At 45.3% G+C, this 18,470-nt stretch overlaps 1 protein-coding gene across 1 annotated transcript in view; it reads right to left on the minus strand.

Moving 5' to 3' along the window:
- The window catches only part of ANK3 (ankyrin 3), a 309,147-nt gene that overhangs the window by 13,354 nt on the left and 277,323 nt on the right, over positions 1-18,470 (minus strand). Inside the window, 7 exon segments of the mRNA XM_032231543.1 lie at positions 549-639; positions 3,565-3,708; positions 4,182-4,313; positions 5,443-5,517; positions 6,741-9,555; positions 9,557-14,406; positions 17,925-18,006. Coding sequence (XP_032087434.1) covers positions 549-639; positions 3,565-3,708; positions 4,182-4,313; positions 5,443-5,517; positions 6,741-9,555; positions 9,557-14,406; positions 17,925-18,006 — 8,189 coding nt within the window.

The raw sequence follows: 18,470 nt of genomic DNA on the forward strand, positions 1-18,470 counted from the left end.
ACCCTTGGTGATCATTCTGGAGCTTTGGAATGGCCTCCCCAGAGCCTGGTTGTCTTTGTCTCTCTCTCCCTCCCTCCTTCTCCCTCTCTCCTTCTCTCTCTCCCACCTCTCCCTCCTTCTCTCTCTCCCCCTCCCTCTCCCTCCTTCTCTCTTCCCCCTCTCCTTCCGTCCCTCTCCCTCCCTCCCTCTCTCTCATATTTGAGCTTTTTAAAAATCCTTTGAGAGCTACACTCAGTCTCCGTCTAGAATTCTTTCTATCTCTACTTTGAATGAGGATGTTGAAGTGCTGGTTTTGATTTCACTGCCCTAAATATCAATGTACTGCTATGTCTTGAGAACATCACCCTTTGTCTATAAAATATCATTAACTAAATACTTAAAGCTATTGGTCCCTGCTTTTCAAATGTCAAATGTTTACATGCTTCCAACTAGCAGGAAACAAATTAAATTAAGTATTTTTTTAAAAAAAAACAACTGTCTATCACATGGGAAAAGCAGAAGAAGGGATCAATCTGAGGCTTGGCTGTATCAGCCTTATGGCTCCATACCTGTCATCCAATCGATTTAGCAACTCTCCACTTATTCTGCGTCCTGAAGACGTCGGTTCCACCTTCACTCGGGGGGCCTCATTCTGCCAACCTGCAATTGAAGACATTTCCTGTTCGGCCTGCTGCACATACTTAAGTATAGACAAGGCTTTCTCTTCTGTCATTTCCTCAGACTCGGCTATTTCTTCAAGGCAAATATCTTCAAAGAGAGACTTAAGCTTTTTGTCCGTCGGCTCCTCATCAGCACCAGACCAATTTCTCTCGTGGCGTTCAGTCCTCACTAAGGGTTGACTACTATCGCTTGGCGTCTGCATTCCAGCATAGCTACCCAGATAGCGAGGATAATCCTTAAGGTGGATTTCTTCCAGGGGGTTTTGGCCTCCGTCTTTAGAGGCTCCTTCTAGAGGCACCGAGTAATCGTATCTGCCGTCTTCCAGGGAGATGTCTTCTTCAATGACCACGGGAGGTCCTGCGGCCGTCTCCTCTAGGTTTCCCTGTGAAGTTGCTAAGACATCACTCAGTCTACTAGGAGTTCTAAAGGGTGATTCTATGCTAGAGAAATCGCTAGCCAAATCATCTTGATGGAAATGGCTGGGTGGCGCGAAGCACAACCCAGGGGGGGTTTCCAGTTCCATTTGAAAGGTGGGGTAACCTAAGGAAGACAGCACATTTGGACTGATTGCCATGAAGAATGGAGGAACATAAAATCAAGCATTCAGAATGGCTGAGTACTTAGAACATGAGAATGGCATGAAACGGCAAGAACAATTGAATTGGGAATGGGACAGAGAACACAACAAAACTGAAGCCAGCAGAACTGGGAGCACAGCACACACACCGGCAGCTTGTGTTTCTAATCACAGCTTCTTTGATTATCTCTCAATCAGCTGGATAGCATCTCAATTTTTGTTCAACAACTACACACACACACACACACACACACACACATGAATAATGGTGATTTGCACCATAACAAATCATTTCTGCTTTCATTATGGCTCACAGTTGTTAAATGGAAGAAAAAAAATAAAGTGGCTGCCTGCAAGACAGGCAAATATTTTACACGCATTTTAAAAATTGCCTTCATTTTTAGTATAGGCATCTCCTTTTAATATTGACCTAAGAACACCACACATAATGATTACTGTGCTACACTGGATTCAAAGACTTCAGTTTAGTCAGTGCCCTTTGTGAATAGATTCGATGTAGAAAATAGAAACAAATTTCAGGTAGGACAGAAAAAGGTAATTCTTGACCTACGACAGGAAAAGACAAACTATTCGGGGTGGGGGGATGGGGAGGGAAGAGAATCTATAGATCAACTCCAGGAACCATGTAACTCTAGAGATGGGAGTATTGTGATGAGTGAGGAGACTTTGGTGATCTTGGAGACACAGGCGATCTTGGTGACACGGGTACAATCAGAAACACTGAGATCAAATAAAGAAAAAGGGAAGGAGAAGCATGAACACAAAGGAACCATTGTTCCCCAGGACAGGAATGGCCAACGCAGCAGGTTCCTCTCTTGTCAATTTCTAATCAAGGTGAATCCCAAAATGTGGAAATCGGGGTCTCTCCTGTTGGCTGAGAAATTCTGGGAGTTAAAGTCCACGCATCTTAAAGTTGCCAAGCTTGGAGACCTCTGCTCTAAATATTAGAGAAGGTTCCACATCCTTCCAAGGGGATCAATGAATGTGTCCTCACATTTACAAGAAAGAAGCATGGCAATAGCAATAGCACTTAGACTTATATACCTCTCTACCGTGCTTTCCAGCCCTCTCTAAGCAGTTAACAGTCAGTCTATTGCCTTCAACAATCTGGGTCCTCATTTTACCGACCTCAGAAAGATGGAAGGTTGAGTCAACTTTGAGCCGGCCAGAATCAAACTCCTGGCAGGGGGCTGAGTTAGTCTGTAATACTGCATTCTAACCACTGCACCACCATGGCTCATATCAACCTGACCATCGACTGTAGCACTGTGTGCTTCTCAGAAAATTATTCCCAGTGTTCAGGACAAGAGTCAGAGTACAGAACATTGCAGGAGTCTGCGCATTGACCATGCCTGTCCTAGCATTTAGTTTCAGCACAGATATGAAATGGCAAATGAATGGTACAGCACAATCCCACAGGTAAATATTAGGCTAACCCATCTGACAAAAATGGGGAAGTTCAGCACTGAGGCATGGCATCCGGAAACGACGTGCATTAATTATAATGGTGGTTGGTTGCTTGGTTGCTTGGTTGGTTCTCTGAATCCACGGAGAGAAAGTTAAGATACAGTCTGGTCTTGGTGAGGACAAGGAGCTTTAGAGATGCTTGGAGAAGAGGAAGGACAGAACGCAAAACAAGAGAAGCACATTCTTTTTAGAGGGAAGAGACCTCTTTCACGATTGAACAGCACAAGCCACATTTCAAGAACAAATTTCTTAAAATGTCCACAGAACTTATATTTCTGCACTGCAGCGATGTAGGGGTGAACCCTGCAGCTCAGAGGCAGCGAATGCTTCCCCCAGGAGGCAGCACCCCAGAACATGGATTCTTGGATGTATGCATATGCAAGTGGACACATGCATATACACTCATCTTGCATGTTCAGGCCAGCACAGTGTTTTGTAAGCAGCCTAGCAACATGTCAAAAGCCAAAAAGTAATTGCTGTAACTTGTTCTTGATTGCACCTCCATGTTTGAAAGCAAAACTTTGGTTAACAACCTCAAGAAAAACTCTGAACACAGAATTGGAACACTGGAGTTTCATTGCCCAATTAGGGGAGGTTTCAGAATGCAACAGCAAAGTTTGCAATCGCACCTCAGGGCTACAGAAGCTATTTGCAACTCTGTTAATTCAAAACAAGTGAACCTTTGGTGGTTTAGTCATACCCCAAATCCTATCTTGCTAAGTAAAAATGTATTTTAAGTGGACAAAAAGTCTCAAAGTCCCATATTATTAAATCAAAAACATATATATTTGTTACTCACTTGGGGGGAAAAATACATAAAATGAAATAAACTCAGTTACCATCAACAGTATCGTGGAATACATTATTTTCATCTGCAAAACTTCTGGTGCCTGATATGTTGCCATAATCAAATATTGGTCCTTCCAACAAAGTTACAATGTCGATCCGATTGATTTTTGTTAATACAGAAGTTAAGGCATCAGCTGTGGGGGCGAAAAGGACAAAACACATTAAAATTCTTGTGTGCAACTTTGAATTCTTTGGATAGGTGGCCTGTGGATTCACCGATCCCATCGGAAGCGTAGAGGAGGCATCAACTAAATATCAGAAATGGGAGCACATGAGCTGCAGTGCCCTGTACATTTTGAATTGCTTATTTATCAAATCCCAGTATGTCTTTTGATCAGTGAACGCACAATGCTGCATTAATCAAAAAAAACTTAACAGTGGCAACTTATTCTCCAAGATGTGGTGTCTCTCTCCAATATTATACATGCATGAAGGTTGGACGACCAAGGTTGTTGGATAAAGAAAATAAGCACTCTGGACACAGAGGGATTTGGTCTATGACTGCTCATTCACAGACATACTCCTGAGCCTGTCACCTATCAAGGAGCTGCATTCTTTTTGTAGGAACTTCAAGATGCAGCCCTTTCTACACAAATCTTAAACTTACTTGTAGCATTTTTTCCATCTCTTGTAACCCATTTCTTTAACAACATGAAGCTCTGAGCAATTAAAGAATTTGGGTTTTCCACTCGAATCTGATTAATTTCGTCAACAGAAAAATTCAGCTCTCTTGCCAGTTCTACATTGTGGAAAAGAGAGAAGAAAAAGAATTACTCGTATTTTATTTGAATAGCCTGTGTAAAAATCAAATGTATTTCTGACATCAAATGATACCAGTTTTTATTCACAGAAAATTCAGCCTAAACTTCCCAACACACCTTAAAGGCCAAAGAGTGTAGGCAGAAAATAAGGAGAGCCACTTTCAGAGACAGCTTTGAGTTCCAGTCTCAGGAAGAGGGACTAAGAATGCTATGGGTCTTCTCTCCATTCTAAGTTCTTTTTACTTTGTTGGTCTCAGTCTGGACAGGAACAATGGTCCAGGAAGAGGGAGGCCAGCCCTTGACAACCTCCAAACATACAACATTATGGCTTGGACTCCAGGTTTCCAAATCCAAAGCCGAGACCAGAGGCTTCCCTGTCATCATCACAACCCAGCTCCATTGCATCAAAGGACCAGAATTGGAAGGATGTCTGCTGTGGCCAGAATGAGGGCAAAATGAATGGACTCATCTGGGATAATTCCCACCCATCCAAGTGCAATGCTCAACCCGTCCCCTTCCGTATCTGAGATGAATGCCAACCGGGCAGCTTCCAACACCCAATAGGAAGCTTTGTGGCTTACTTGGCTATTGTGATGATCTATTACACATCTGAAGCAAGAGAGGAGATACCAAAGTCACAGGGGAAGATTCCATGTGATGCAAGCAACTGTCCCAGTTGTAGCAGCCCTTATCTAGTCTCAGCTGACCTTAACCTGGGTAGCATTTGGAGGGAAGCCTCCATGCAATCCCAGGGCTGCAGACAGGATTGAGATGACAAAACATCATCTAGAAAAAGGTAATATCACTTACACTGCTGCCCACAAAAAGGACATGGAGGCATCAATGGAAGCATCAACTCAACAGGCCCATTTTTACCAGCTCTATTATTTATTTTTGAAAATACCAGGAGCTCCAAGAACTCTGCTCTTTCCCATTTTCTTAATCTCTCTAATCTGAAGAGCAGAGTAGAGGGATCTGGAAGGAATAAGTTCACCCTGCCCTCCTCTGTCCATCAACCCATGGATACACACATCCAGGGAGAAACAACAAGGTGAGCCTCTTCGAGGTTGCTAGTTTCTAAAGCACCAGAATATTCCAAAATCTTACCTGTCCAGCTAAGTCCCAGGTGATCAGCCACAATTGCCATCCTTATATCGGTCCGTTCGCATGGGCTCTGGGGACCTGTGATTTACAATGCTTCTATTAAAAGGGTGAAAGGGTTCTCAGCACTGACTAACAAAACTCTAAACACTATTTTAATAGGTGCTTTTAGTCCAATTACTAAAAAGAATGGAATGCCCTTTTTTGGTTCTTTTTTAAAATATATATGTTTTCGTAGATTTTCACGGGTGAAGGTATGCTGGTGTTGTTGTATTCGGGTCTTTTCCCCGTGTAAGATTGAGATTGTCTTGGCAACATTTCGGCGAGGTTTCACTCGCCATCTTCAGGCTGGTGTTTTCGGCTTAAAGCGTGGTTAGAGCTGCCGTCTTTCTATAAATCGTGGTGGTGGGTGTGGAGTGCTGGCTTTGTTCAATAAGTGGATTGATTGGATGTGTGAATGTATCATGATTGGTAGATTGGTGCTGATTGGTGCTGGCTGTGTGTCCGTAGTTATTTTGTGTTGTAATGGCCTGGGTGGTGGGTGGGGCTCATTTGTTGACTAGGGATGGTTTCCAGATGTCTGGTAGGCTGGAGGTATCGTCAGATTTATAGAAAGACGGCAGATCCGATCATGCTTTAAGCTGAAAACATCAGCCTGAAAATGGCAAGTGAGACCTTGCCAAAACGTTGCCAAGACAATCTCAATCTTGCACAGGAAAAGACCCAAATACAACAAGACCAGCATACCTACACCCGTGAAAATCTACGAAAACACATACACACACACACACTCACACATACATACACACACACATGCAGATTCGCAGATCTGGAACTTTCCCCTTTGAAAGGCTAGTAGTGTTCATCTACATGATGTAAATATTGTGTAAATGGAACCAAACATGCTGACAATCTATCTAATGAGCTGTATATAACATGATTTAATTACTGGTGGAGGGAAGGGGGGGGGAATAGCCCACCAGGAACTAAAGAATGAAAGAAATTCTTTCTTTTGACAAAGGGCAATTTTTACTCTACGGGAGCATCTTGGGGCTGATATGAATGTCTTCGGCATGCGTCCCTAGCTATCTACTATACAGACTTCACATAAAGAGAGAAAGAAGAGCATAAAAGACAAAACACAGAGATGACAATGACAGAATGAGAACTAGAGGAAGTCACTACACAGGCAATCACAACAGTTCATGCACTAAGATCAACAAGTTGAAAGTTTTACAAACTAGGCTTGGCTTCCACAGGGTGAGCCCGGAGAGCTCCAGAAACCTGACTCCCTCCATTCTCACCAGTCCTTCTCTTACTCCTCCTCCTCCTCCTCCTGTCACTGTCGGACTTTTCAATCTTTGATTTTAATGGTGCTGCCTCTGTTCTCATATCTCTAGCGGGCTTCGTTGCAATGGATGGCTGGAAAACTTGAGTGGCTTCAGACAGGGATGTGGTTCTTGAGGTACTATCTTCTTCTTCCTCCTCCTCCTCCTCCTCCACCTCCTCAGACACTCCTGGTGGCATTTTTTTCTGTTCATCCGATAGTCGGTCGACAAGCTTTAAAGCCTCAACGCTAATTCCCTTAAAATATTCAATAGAATGTTTACATACCTCCCTAAGCTGACCTTGCTTTGCTTTAACAGTTGTTGCGGCTGCAGCTGCAGCAGTGATGGTGATGGTGGTGGTAGATCTTACCTTTAATGGTAATTTAGAAGGAAAAGAGTTGGCCTTGCTTCTCTCTATCTGCCCTTGGCTTTGAACGGGTGGCATTTTTCTAGCTAAGGCCAAGTTATGCCTCTCTGTGTTTTTTATGGGGATCTTAGACCTACCCTCTATGGGTGGAGAAGAGCTGCACGGCTTCCTTGGGTCAACTTTCCTGGCCTCCCTGACATGATTCCCCCTGCTGGTCTGGCTAAGGCTATGCAGCACAGCTCCTTTGGCTTTTACGGGAAGCCGGGAGCGTGCTTGATTCCCGACTGGTTCAGAGGGCGCCTGCTGCTCTCTGGGTCTTTTCTGCTTACAGTCTCTTTGGGTTGCACCGGGACCGTTTGCTGAAGGATGTTTCATTGGATTAGCTTTCTGGGTGGGACACTTGGACTCAACGTGTTCATTTAGCACTACTGTACAAGTAAGGTGATTGGTAGGTGTGGTGCATGGGTCCAAATTGTTGTTGTTATTAAAATTATCTTTTGGAAAATCATACTTTTCTGCTTCCCTACTGCTGGTCTGGTTAAGCGCAGCTGTGTCTGCGACCTCCTCTACCACTTCGCGGTCTAACCCCTGAGTCCCTGGTGTCATCGTCTCTAGCTTATCTGCCATTTCCCCAGACATGTCTTTCTTCAGCGTCATGGTGGAAGCCGAAATGCCCATTTTAATCGGTGTACGCAATTTGGAATCAACTTTAGAAGCGTGAAGCGCCACGGACGACTTCTCCAGTGAGCTACAACCAGGTGCTGCTTCCATGCCATCTCCACTGGCCTGGAGGATGAGCTTAGGTTCAACTGTTGGTGTTTCTACTTCTCTCTCTATGGTTTTCTCTACTGTTTTGTCCCCTGACTGTGGCTGTGTGATGGCAGTGACTTTATTGTTATCCCCTTCCCCCTTGTCCCCTGACTTCCCTTCAGAAGTATGCTCACCAATCTGAAAAAATTGGAGTCTTTCTTCAACAAAATCCCTCTTGCTCATGTCAATTGCGCCACTGCGAGTCATCTCAAACATCTTCCCTTCATGAAACGGGAAGGGGTTGGGCTCACTAGTTGGGGTACTTTCATCTGTCGGCGTCCTAGCTGGCGTCGTGTCTGGGGTGGTGGCTGGAGACCTGTCTTCCACCGCCAGGCCAAAAGGCTTGGTGTCATCGTCCCTGCTCTTGGATTCAAAGACTTCATCATCCCCACGGTTACTGGACCAAGGGTCAAAATCTAGGCTCTTGGTTGCTATGGTTTTAAAAGGGGTGGCAAACTCTTCATCTACTTTGTAACTGAAATATGTGTCAGGAAACACGGTCCTGTCAGGATGCCGGCCTTCCAAAGTGAAGAACTGCGCCCCCGACTTTTGTTCGGCCTTATCGACATTTTTTTCAGCTGCTGGACATTTGGATAAGGGTTTCTTCTTTTCCTCAGAGCTGACTTTTTCCTCCTCCTCGATAATTTCCAGCTTACTTTGGCTAAAACTTCTGTCAGTCTGTTTCAAGATGCCTTCAGTAACCCAGAGATCTTTTTTAGTTTCTACTGCTGGATAGGTGTGCTTAGAATCGCTCTCGGTCAGCCCATCATCCTCGTCTTGCAGGTCGTACCCATCAAGAGAGTCAATTTCGGTGGCATCTGTATCGTGGGAGAATTCTGCAGTGGTTGCTATCGAGCACTCGGTAATTGACTGGTCATTGTTCCCATTGGGTGCCACATCATTCTGGGGGGATTCAAGGGCCAAATCAAATTCATTGGCCTTTCTGGCCTCCGTTCCAGAGAACTTGCGCGTGGTGGCCTCCTTCCAGTCATCTTCGATATCATTTAGTTTAAACATGTATCTTTTAATGGGAACGGGCTGATACAGAGACTCGTCATCGCTGGAGTCACTCAGATCTTCTGCTGGCGGCACAGGAGAAGGGGGTTGAACGCGGATGACGGGTTCAGCCAGCTGACGCCTTTCGAGTTCATCCTGAAGGTTGACTTCTGTCAGCTCCATGTCGCTCTCAGAGGAGGGACGCAGCTTTTCTGGTTCTGAGTGATCAGCATCTAATGGAGGAGGTGGTGGAAATTCAATGTAGGCCACCCGGTTTCCCTTCGGCCTTTTGTTAGATTCCCTGTCCAAGTTATTATTGGGCAGCTCTTGCTCGGTTGGGGGCGACTGTTTTATGGAGGTGGATTTGGCTTCGGCCTCCTCCTCTGACTCCTCCGACACCTCGGGGATTGGGCTGGGTTTGCCGGGGATATAAGCGATGAGTGAATCGGGTGTTTTGGAGGTAAACTCGTAACTCACTTCCTCTGAGCTTGGTGTCTCTGGGGTTAGGGGGCTTTTCCCAGAACTGTCCATGAAGGACACCTGCTCTAAGGTGTCATCCTCTGGGCTACCTTGGGGGGAGGGGAGCTGCTTCTGTGGCCTGGTGGTATAAAACCCCCCCTCTCGTCTCTTGCACTGTCTTACTTTCCTGGCTTACAATTTTTTTGATCGTTCCTTGCTGCACCTCCCTTTCATATTGCCTCCCTACCTGAACAAAGCTGACGTAAACAGGGAGTGTTTTTATCTCCTTCGCTGCGTCCTCTGTGGCTAAAGGGGAGGGTTTCATCAGGTCAAATTTCTTTGCGGGAGACAGTTTCCCTGGACTAACTTCTAAGGAGTCTGGCGTCTTACTGGGGGATGACTTTGCCTCCCCCTGAGGAGGACTTAACTGGAAGCAACTGAGTTGCCTGGTACTGGTTGGACTATATTCTACCCCTTTCTTTTGTTCAGTCCCATCAAATTGTCCCTCTACTTTTTCCTTATCCATTCTGACGTGGGGCACGCGAGTTGGCAGTTCGTGGCGTGCATTTGGGGGCTGTCCTTCAGGAACACCACCCACCAAAATACTTTGCTCTTCTGACACACTTTCTGGAATATGGGCTGCCATCACTGGTTCTTTTTTCTTAGCAATCCTATCCCTCACTTCGGTGGGATAGTCCCCTTCTCTGACAAGGTATTCTCTATAAAGCACCTTTTTGGATGGAGACTTTACAGTCACTTCCTTCACCTCCTTAGAACCTGATCCATTTGTGGACACTTTCTGTTCATATTCGGTCACAGTGATCAGTTCACCAGATTTGGCCAGATCTTTAGTCTCAAGAGGGTCAATCTGGTTTTCATTGACTACATCTTGCACAAGCACATGGGAAAGTTTTTCTCTCTGGGCCTTATGGGAAGATGTCCCAGGACTTTCCCATGTCCTATAAATCTTTTTATCCCAGTGCCCCTTGGCTGGGACAGGCACCGCACTGGCACCATAGGCCAAGCCCTTCACCTTTTGCTCTGCAAGGGCAGAAACGGTATTGCTTGGTATTTCATCCTTGGCTTTGGGGACCTTCAGGGGAGGTGCATCCTCAATAACTTTGCCTTTGCCCCTGGGGCCATCTTGGAAGCAGCCAGCAGGAGGTTCCTTCTGCAATGTTAAGTTCCCATTCACCAGGTCTATCTCTTTGGCCTGTTTTTCTCGGGAGTAGAACTGAGAGACTGGGAGCTTGCTGTCCTGCAACTTTTTCACTGGGATCTTAGATGGCGCATCCAGCTTTTTCTCCTCTGGAAGCATCTCCTTACTTTTAGAGCCCAGGCTCTGTTCAAATTTTAGCCTAATGGAGCTGAGCTTGGATTGCTTCAGTTGGAACCCAGTTGGCAGAGCCTCTGGGATTTTGCTCTTCTGAGCTGCTCCCTTCAAGTCCTTTCTTGGGTGAGAGAGAATCTGCCTCTCTGGGCTGCTGGGCAAACTGGCTGCCTTCCTCTCCTCAGGTTTTGGCCAGCCCTTCCCGTCCTGGGCACAGACTCCTCCTCCTCCTGCCCAGTCGCCTTGTGATTCAAAAGCAGTCACCTTCTCTGGGCTGCTGCTTGCTGATCTAAGGCCCACACCAGCTTCTCTCCCATTCCTTTTCTGCTGCTTCTTCGGTGATTGCAGTTCATCGTTCAGTTTCTCTGTCTTGTCCCGGAAGAACTGTGAGACTTCAGTCAGCTTCTCTTCTGCCTCCTTAACCGTCCTGTCCACCCTGTCTTCATACATCAACTTTTCTCTACCTCTGTCTAATCTGTTCTCGGCAAAACGCATCCACATAGCATGCTTTGGGCTACTAACATCTCCGGAATAATGCAACACTGTCACTTTCTCATAAGGATCATCTTTTGACATTTTACCCACACCATTTTCTGATATCTCTTTAGAGATTTTGGTGAGGATGTCTTGTGGGGACACTGGGGCTATTTTTTCTCTGGATCGTTTATCAGGCCCCTGAAAGTCTGAGCTAAGGGGGGGGACATGGTCAGTAACTGACTCCTCTGTGTCTGAGTAAGACACATCTAGCTTTTCTGAGAGAAGCATTTTCTCAGCAAACCTGTAAGATTCCCCTCTTAGTTCTGACAACTCATCATCATGGTATTCTACTGAGTGTTGACTCAAAAGCTTCAAGGTTTTGTACGAGTCATCAGACATAAGTTGGGCAGAACTAGGGCGACTGTCTTCTTCCTGGGAGACAGGAGTGTTTACTCTAGAAGATTCCAAATAAGAATGGAGGGACTCTTCGGCTGTCAGTTCTTCTTCTTCAGGCTGACCTTGTTCATCCGAACAAGGAAGAGCCTCCTGCTTTTCCACATCCCCTTGTGACAAGTCTTTCTGATATACATACATTTCTTTCTCTGGATGCTTTTTGGTTTCTCTAATAATGACTTCGGTAGGCTCAGCCTGATTACCTTTTTCAATATGGACCTCTATTATACGCTCCAGTTTGGGTTTCATTTTGTAGTCCTTCTCTGCGGGCTGGGATGACATTTCAGTGGATTTGCCAGCCTCTGGGGAGACCGAAGACTTATGCTCAAACAGACCTGCCAGCTCCTTGGAAGGGTCCCGTCCCGACTGAAAAGCTTTCATGATGTCCTGGACAGACATGGTTTCCTCTATTCTCTCGGAAGGGCTCTGAGTGCATGGAGGTTTGTGGTAAACCATTCTGGTGGTGGTACTTATGTGGGTTTCTTCTTTCACCCGGACCCCTTTAGCCAGGGCACACTCGTCTTCACTACTGGCCTTCACTTGAAAGGAATTGACCTTCCCCTTGAGGGAGCCCCCGTTGGGCCGGGGCTCCAGCTCCATAAAGGTGCTAACCACTTTGGGCGAGGGAGGCTCTTCTGCATGAGGCTCAGAGGCCTCTCCCCCAGGTGAGGGTTCATAGCTACGGATCACATGCACCACTTCAGTCCTGGTCTCTGTGATCACCGGAGGGAGCGGCACCTCATGGAAAAGGGGCTTCGGCCCCGTGCTCTCTGCACTCTGCGGGGCTGAAGGGGTCTTCTCACTCCTGGTCTCAAAGCCGCTATCGGACAAAGGACTTTTATCTTGATCGTGCTGGGAAAAGTCATCAGGGGACTCCAAGACAGTGTCCGTTCCAAAAAGGGAATCGGCAATTTTACACAATTCTTTCTCAGAAGTGGATGGCCTCACGGAGGCTGGCGGCATTTTGAGTTTATGTTCTTGTAGCGCAATGGCTGGTTTTAGGACCCTTTTCTGCCTCTCTTCCCCTTCCCTTCTCCCGTCGTCAAACTTGTACTTTAAACTCGCCAGGGAGCTACTGCCAATGTCATTCGTTAGGTAATCAATGACTTTGCTCAGGTTGTAATCCTTTTCAGAGACAGCCTTGGCTTTGAGCTGCACCTTTTCTGGGATGGTCAGAGGAGGGATGGTCATGCCCTGTCGCTTGGCTTCGTCAATCTCACCTGCACTGAACTCTACCCATTCATCCTCAGAGGACTGTCCTTTATCGTTCTGAGAGAGTTTGGCTTTATTCTCTACACAGACATCTTTTTTCAGTATCTCGCTAACTTTGACTAGGTCCTCTTTCACTTTCTCAACCAGCTTAAAAGGTTCTTCATCATCTATCCTACCCTCTTTGGCCAGTTCTGGTTGGAATGCCTTCTCCTCCATTACATCTGTCTGCAATATTGCTGTCATTCTCATTAGGTCCTCTTTCATCTCAGCCACATCTTTTAACATCTCCTGACTAGAAGACAGAGATGTGGACAACTTAAGGGCGGAGGGTGCTAAGAACAAAGATGATTTGACGGGAGATGAGGTTCGGTTAAAGGGAGATTGGGCGCATGTCTCTGTAGTCAATGTTTTAAGAGGCGAGAGCAAGGCAGCTGCTGATTTGGCCAGGGAAGGTGACTCGGGGAGCTTCTTTAGTGCTGGTTCTGACAAAACATTGACTACAGAATAGACGGGCACCGTGATGGTTGATGAAGTTACTGACGAGGTAGTTGCTGAGATTGACCCGAGAGACGTATAGAGCACCCCCGTGGAAGGAGCTCTGATTGACTGAAAGGCGGACGGAGTCGAAGACACGTGCGACCTGAGGGGAGAAAATGGCTTTGTAGGAGTCGCCGGCAACATTTTCTCAACTGTGTCACCGGCTGTTTTAACGGCACAGCTTGCAGAAGCGGCTGCCACCCCCATCTTCTCCTGAAAGGCAGCTGTGGCCTTGGGACTGCCGATCAAGCTGATGGGAGATGGGTATTTCAAAGGTGATATGGATCCATTCACCATGGCCACCTCTGTGTGCCCAACCATGTGTTTCCCAGGGGAGGCAGCCATTGTGACTTTAGAGGGTGACACGGCATCAACTGCTGATTTAGCAGGGGACACCACCGATTTTAACGGTGAAGACAAGAGAGGAGAGGCTGAGGTGATGATGGACTTAAATGGCAGGCCCGAAGAATACATGTTAAGGTTAGATTTGGGAGATGCCGGAGGCGTCATGGTAATGGATGACCTCTCTAAGAGAGACCCGGCTGTGGTCACAGGTGATGTCCGAGTGGGGAACACAGAGGCTGACACCAGTCCTTTCAAACCAGCAGCTTCCGTGGCCGTAGGAGCTCTGACAAAGGCCCCGGGAGAGACTTGGACATTATAGGGAGGCTGGGAAACCATGGTTTTCATAGGCGAGATTGTCCGAAAGGATCTAATTGGAGAAGCTACGTCACTAACGGATTTAACGGAAGATGTGGTGGAGGCTCCTAGCGTGGATTTGATGGGCGAAGCAGAGGAAACCGACCAGATTGACTTTAGTGGGGAAGCGGTTGGTGTGTTAGAAGACGAGCTGGAGAGGGAAGTGAAGCCCGATTTGCTTTGTCCAGGCACAGTGATGGGTGCTGTGGTCCATGACTGATAGGGTCTTGCGGACAAGAATGGCTTGTAGGAATAGGTGGTGGGTAGGGATCTCGTAGCCGTGGCACTCCGTTCAACTGTTTCTTAAATGGTTAAACCAAAATAATATATAGAGATATATAAAACGTAAAAATCAACAAAAATGGTTGAAAAACAGAGAGACCAGAGAAGAAAATTGGTCAGTAAACGTTTTGTAATATTACAAAAAAAGCAAATACAATTGTTCGTATGAATCAGAATGAAATAGGTAACAATCAATGGCTAACAGGAGGGGAGAAAATAGGAATGAGCCGTGTAATTGTGGATAATCAAAAATGTTTACAAAAAGGGAAAAGGAAAAGACAACAAGAAATGAAAAACAAAAAAGCACAAGGCAACCGAATCTGCAGACAATGAAGAAAACAGAAAAGGCTAAAAAAACAAAAAAACAAAAAAACAAAAAAAAAAAACAAAAACCAGAAGTCCACGCTGGTCCAAAGTAACAGCCAGAACCAAAAATTCTTCTCTCACTTCCTATTGACTTTCTGATGTGCTGAATTTGAAGTTTTAAACCTTTCAGTTCCATTTGCCTGTTAATTTATATGTCTTTGCTGCCAGCAAGGGTCACAATTTCCTCAGGATTGTCTACTTTTTACATTTTTGTTAAGTTCTTGTATATAGGGTTTGTGCGTGTGACTCTGAGCAACTCTGCTTGAGAAACACTCCCGAATCTTTCATGCAGAGAGTCCCCTCCCCCCCACCCTCCCAAAATCTCTCAAAGTGGCAGGCAATTGATGTGCAAAGTGTGAAGCCAAGGGGGGAATAAAGTCAGACCTCTCTCCCATGCACGCTTGGTTAATGCTTCAGGCTCACAAAGCCAATAAGAGCAAGAGCTTTTCTGACTCAAAAGATTAAAACAACAATGAAAAAAAAATTCCTCTGAAAGTCAAATTATTCATGCAATAGTCCTTTAGCTTGGTAAAACGTAAATAAAAAGCTTTGTGTGGAATGACTTTAACAAGCATTTGTCATACAGAAAAAAAAGAATACAATTAATGAAAAAACATGGCAAGCGAAGCAACCAAAACGTTTTCACTTTTATTCATGCATGATTTTATCATGTCAAAACAAGCATGAGGAATAAAATGACATGTGCGGTGTGTGCTATGTGGATTACATCAATATTCAGAATTATTTCCACAGAAAACATTTTAAAAGAATAAGAGCCCACTTTTTCTACAAGGCTGAATGTCTTGGTACCTTTTGAGAATAGTTTTTCAAAGCAAGGAATACAAAATTCATATCCCTCATTTAAAAGCAAATGATGTTGTTTGTGAAAATGGTTTTCCTGGCTTCTCTATTGCTGATGTGAGAAAGCTGGTTTAATCTGATCCCGAGAATTATTAAAGTTTATGTTCAAAGAAACCTTCGAAAGACGATTGAATTTATCCTTCTAAGTTTTAAGTTCTAAGGCTGAACAGTCCACCCTAAGAATACCAATTCCAGGAAAGCCTTCAGTCCTATGATTGGCCTTCAAAGTTCCTGTTCATAAGATACAAGTGATGGTTTGATTTGATTGATTGATTGATTCATTCATCTCAATTTTGGCACTGACCAATTCCAAAGTGATTCTGGGAGGCATTGGCATGCGGCATCAGATGGTGCCACCTCTATAAAAAGAAGGTTAGCTTCAAATTAGGAGATTCTTAGCTACATTGATGGAGTTTTACCACCAGCTTCTTCCCTTCCTTCTATTAGAGAGACAGGTGGGGTCTGGTAGGTAAGAATGCTCATCATTTAATTTCCCGTGTGTTGCTATGTTAAGGGAACTGGGGGGAAACACAATGTGGTAGGTGACAATCCAGTGTCAGCAGTTGGGAGCATTGTGCCTGTGATGCTGATGTTTTCTTACTATAGTAGCTAGAATTTCCCAGTGCAGGAATGTAAAAAATGTAAACAAGTTTGCACATTGAATATACAAACAAACAAACTGCTATGCTGTGGAAAATGTAAGCCGAGAGGGCACCAGAAGATATGAGTTTGAGAATCAGCTACAACAGTCAGAGACTGACAACTGTTGTCTGTGGCTCATCTTACCACATTACACTGAGTCTCTGGAAAGCTTTGAAGAGTTGAGCTGGCTGAGGGGACTCTGACACGTGAGCTGATTAAAAGAAAATATGACAATGGACCAAAAATGGTCCAGGGTGCTGCTAACTTTGCATGCAGGGAATGCCTAGGAGACACAGGCTTTGAAGAAAAGGGAGGGCCATTGTCCCGATCCCTGAAAGTTCTAATTAATTTATGTCATGCCGATATTAAAGTGATAAAGGCATAATCCCCATGTCAATGAAATAACCTTCTCCTATGCTTTTGCTAAAGTTCCTTTGATAATATTTCAAATCAACCTGGCTGTTTTCCTTGTAGGTTTATATCATTGTATAATGCAATTTTAATTTAAAATTCTATGTATCTATTCACGGCACAGTCGACCCCACAGAAATCCATAGGTTGGACTTCTGTAAGATTAACTGTACCGTGAATAAATACATAGAATTTTAAATTAAAATTCCAACCTTTAATTCCATAGGTTGGAATTCTGTGAGTAAGTCTGCTAATACTTTGGTCCAACCTATTAATGCAAAATCCAATTCCTGTGTGGAGGCCTGTAATATAAATACACAGGGAGACCCGGATTTCGTGCCTGTTAAATGTCGTTAACTATAAGCAAAAGGGAGATTTTTATTAGGAAATTCATGCCATTCCAGAGCAGAAGTGCTCTAGACAGTTGCTTTTTCTAAAATAAACTTAATCTGAGAGTGGTTCAGTGTAACAAGTAGTTCAGGGGTGTCAAACTCAAGGTCCGGGGGGTGCTTAGATCTGGCTCATAAGGCCACCCTGGAAGCAGTGAAGGACCGGCCCGCAGTGCCTCTGCTAGCAAAAATGGAGCTTGGGAGGGTTGCACATAGCCCACTTGAGCTCCACCTTCACTTGCAGAGGATTGCAGGAGGCTGTCCCAGTTGAAAACAGAGTTCGCGAAGGCTGCATGTGGTCCTGAGCCCCATTTTCACTGGCAGAGAGTTGCATGAGGCTGTTGCAGCTGAAAATGTAGCTTGGGAACCCATTTTCGCTGGCAGAGCGCTTAGGCCACCACCCAACACGAGTGACATTGAGCTGGCCACACCTACCATGGCCACACCCACCCCAGCCCCCTGAGGTCAAACACAACGCTGATGCAGTCCTCAATGAAATTGATTTTGACACCCCTGATGTAGTTGGTCCCCAACTGAAACACCACAGAGTGCACCTTTGGGTTAGCTGTCAATCATGACATATCACCCTCTCTGGAAAAGGAGCAAGGCCAACTTCTTTGTTAGGTAAGTGCAGAAAACCAATTCTCCACAAATGATTCATGTGGTCCATGGATATTTCAAGAGAAAATGGTAGGCATCCTTGTTTGAGTTTCTCAAGTTGTTTGTGCTCAAGAAGAGCGCTTGAATAATTGGAGGGCGCCGCCCACTAAATCCCACCTCTTCCAATGACATAAAGTGCAACATTGATAGAAAAAATGTCTCTTTTAATGAAAAATTAGTTTACAATCTTAGTATGTTAGGAAACTCACTCATGCCAGGCTCAGTCAGGTAGCTGTAGCGCTTACGTAGAGCGAGGGACACGAAATTCTGTCTGCGGTCGGTCTTCTCCGTCTGTAAGAAAACAGATTTCTTCTTGGGACTTGGAAGAGAACATCCTGCTTGAAAGCAGATGCCCTTCTGTATATTTCAGTCACGGTCTTATTCACAGTAAATAATAATAATAATAGTAATAAAATAACACAGTAACAAGGTTGGAAGGGACCTTCGAGGTCTTCTAGTCCAGTGATGGCGAACCTTTTCGGCACCAAGTGCCCAAACTGGAATGTGTGTGTACGCGTGCCAGAAACCCGATGACCAGCTGGCTGGTACGCGCCATTTGCACCGGCCAGCTGGTCTCCCAGTTTCCGGCACACCGGCACGCACGAAGAGTAGCTGGCCAGCGCTCATGCACGCACCGGAAACCAGAAGAGCAGCTGGCGATGGTGCGTGTGCCCACAGAAAGGGCTCTGCATGCCACCTCCCGCACTCATGCCATAGGTTCTCCATCACAGTTCTAGTCCAACTCCCTGCTCAAG

Source organism: Thamnophis elegans, chromosome 15, assembly GCF_009769535.1.
Source record: "Thamnophis elegans isolate rThaEle1 chromosome 15, rThaEle1.pri, whole genome shotgun sequence".
In the NCBI taxonomy this organism is placed as follows: Eukaryota; Metazoa; Chordata; class Lepidosauria; order Squamata; family Colubridae; genus Thamnophis; species Thamnophis elegans.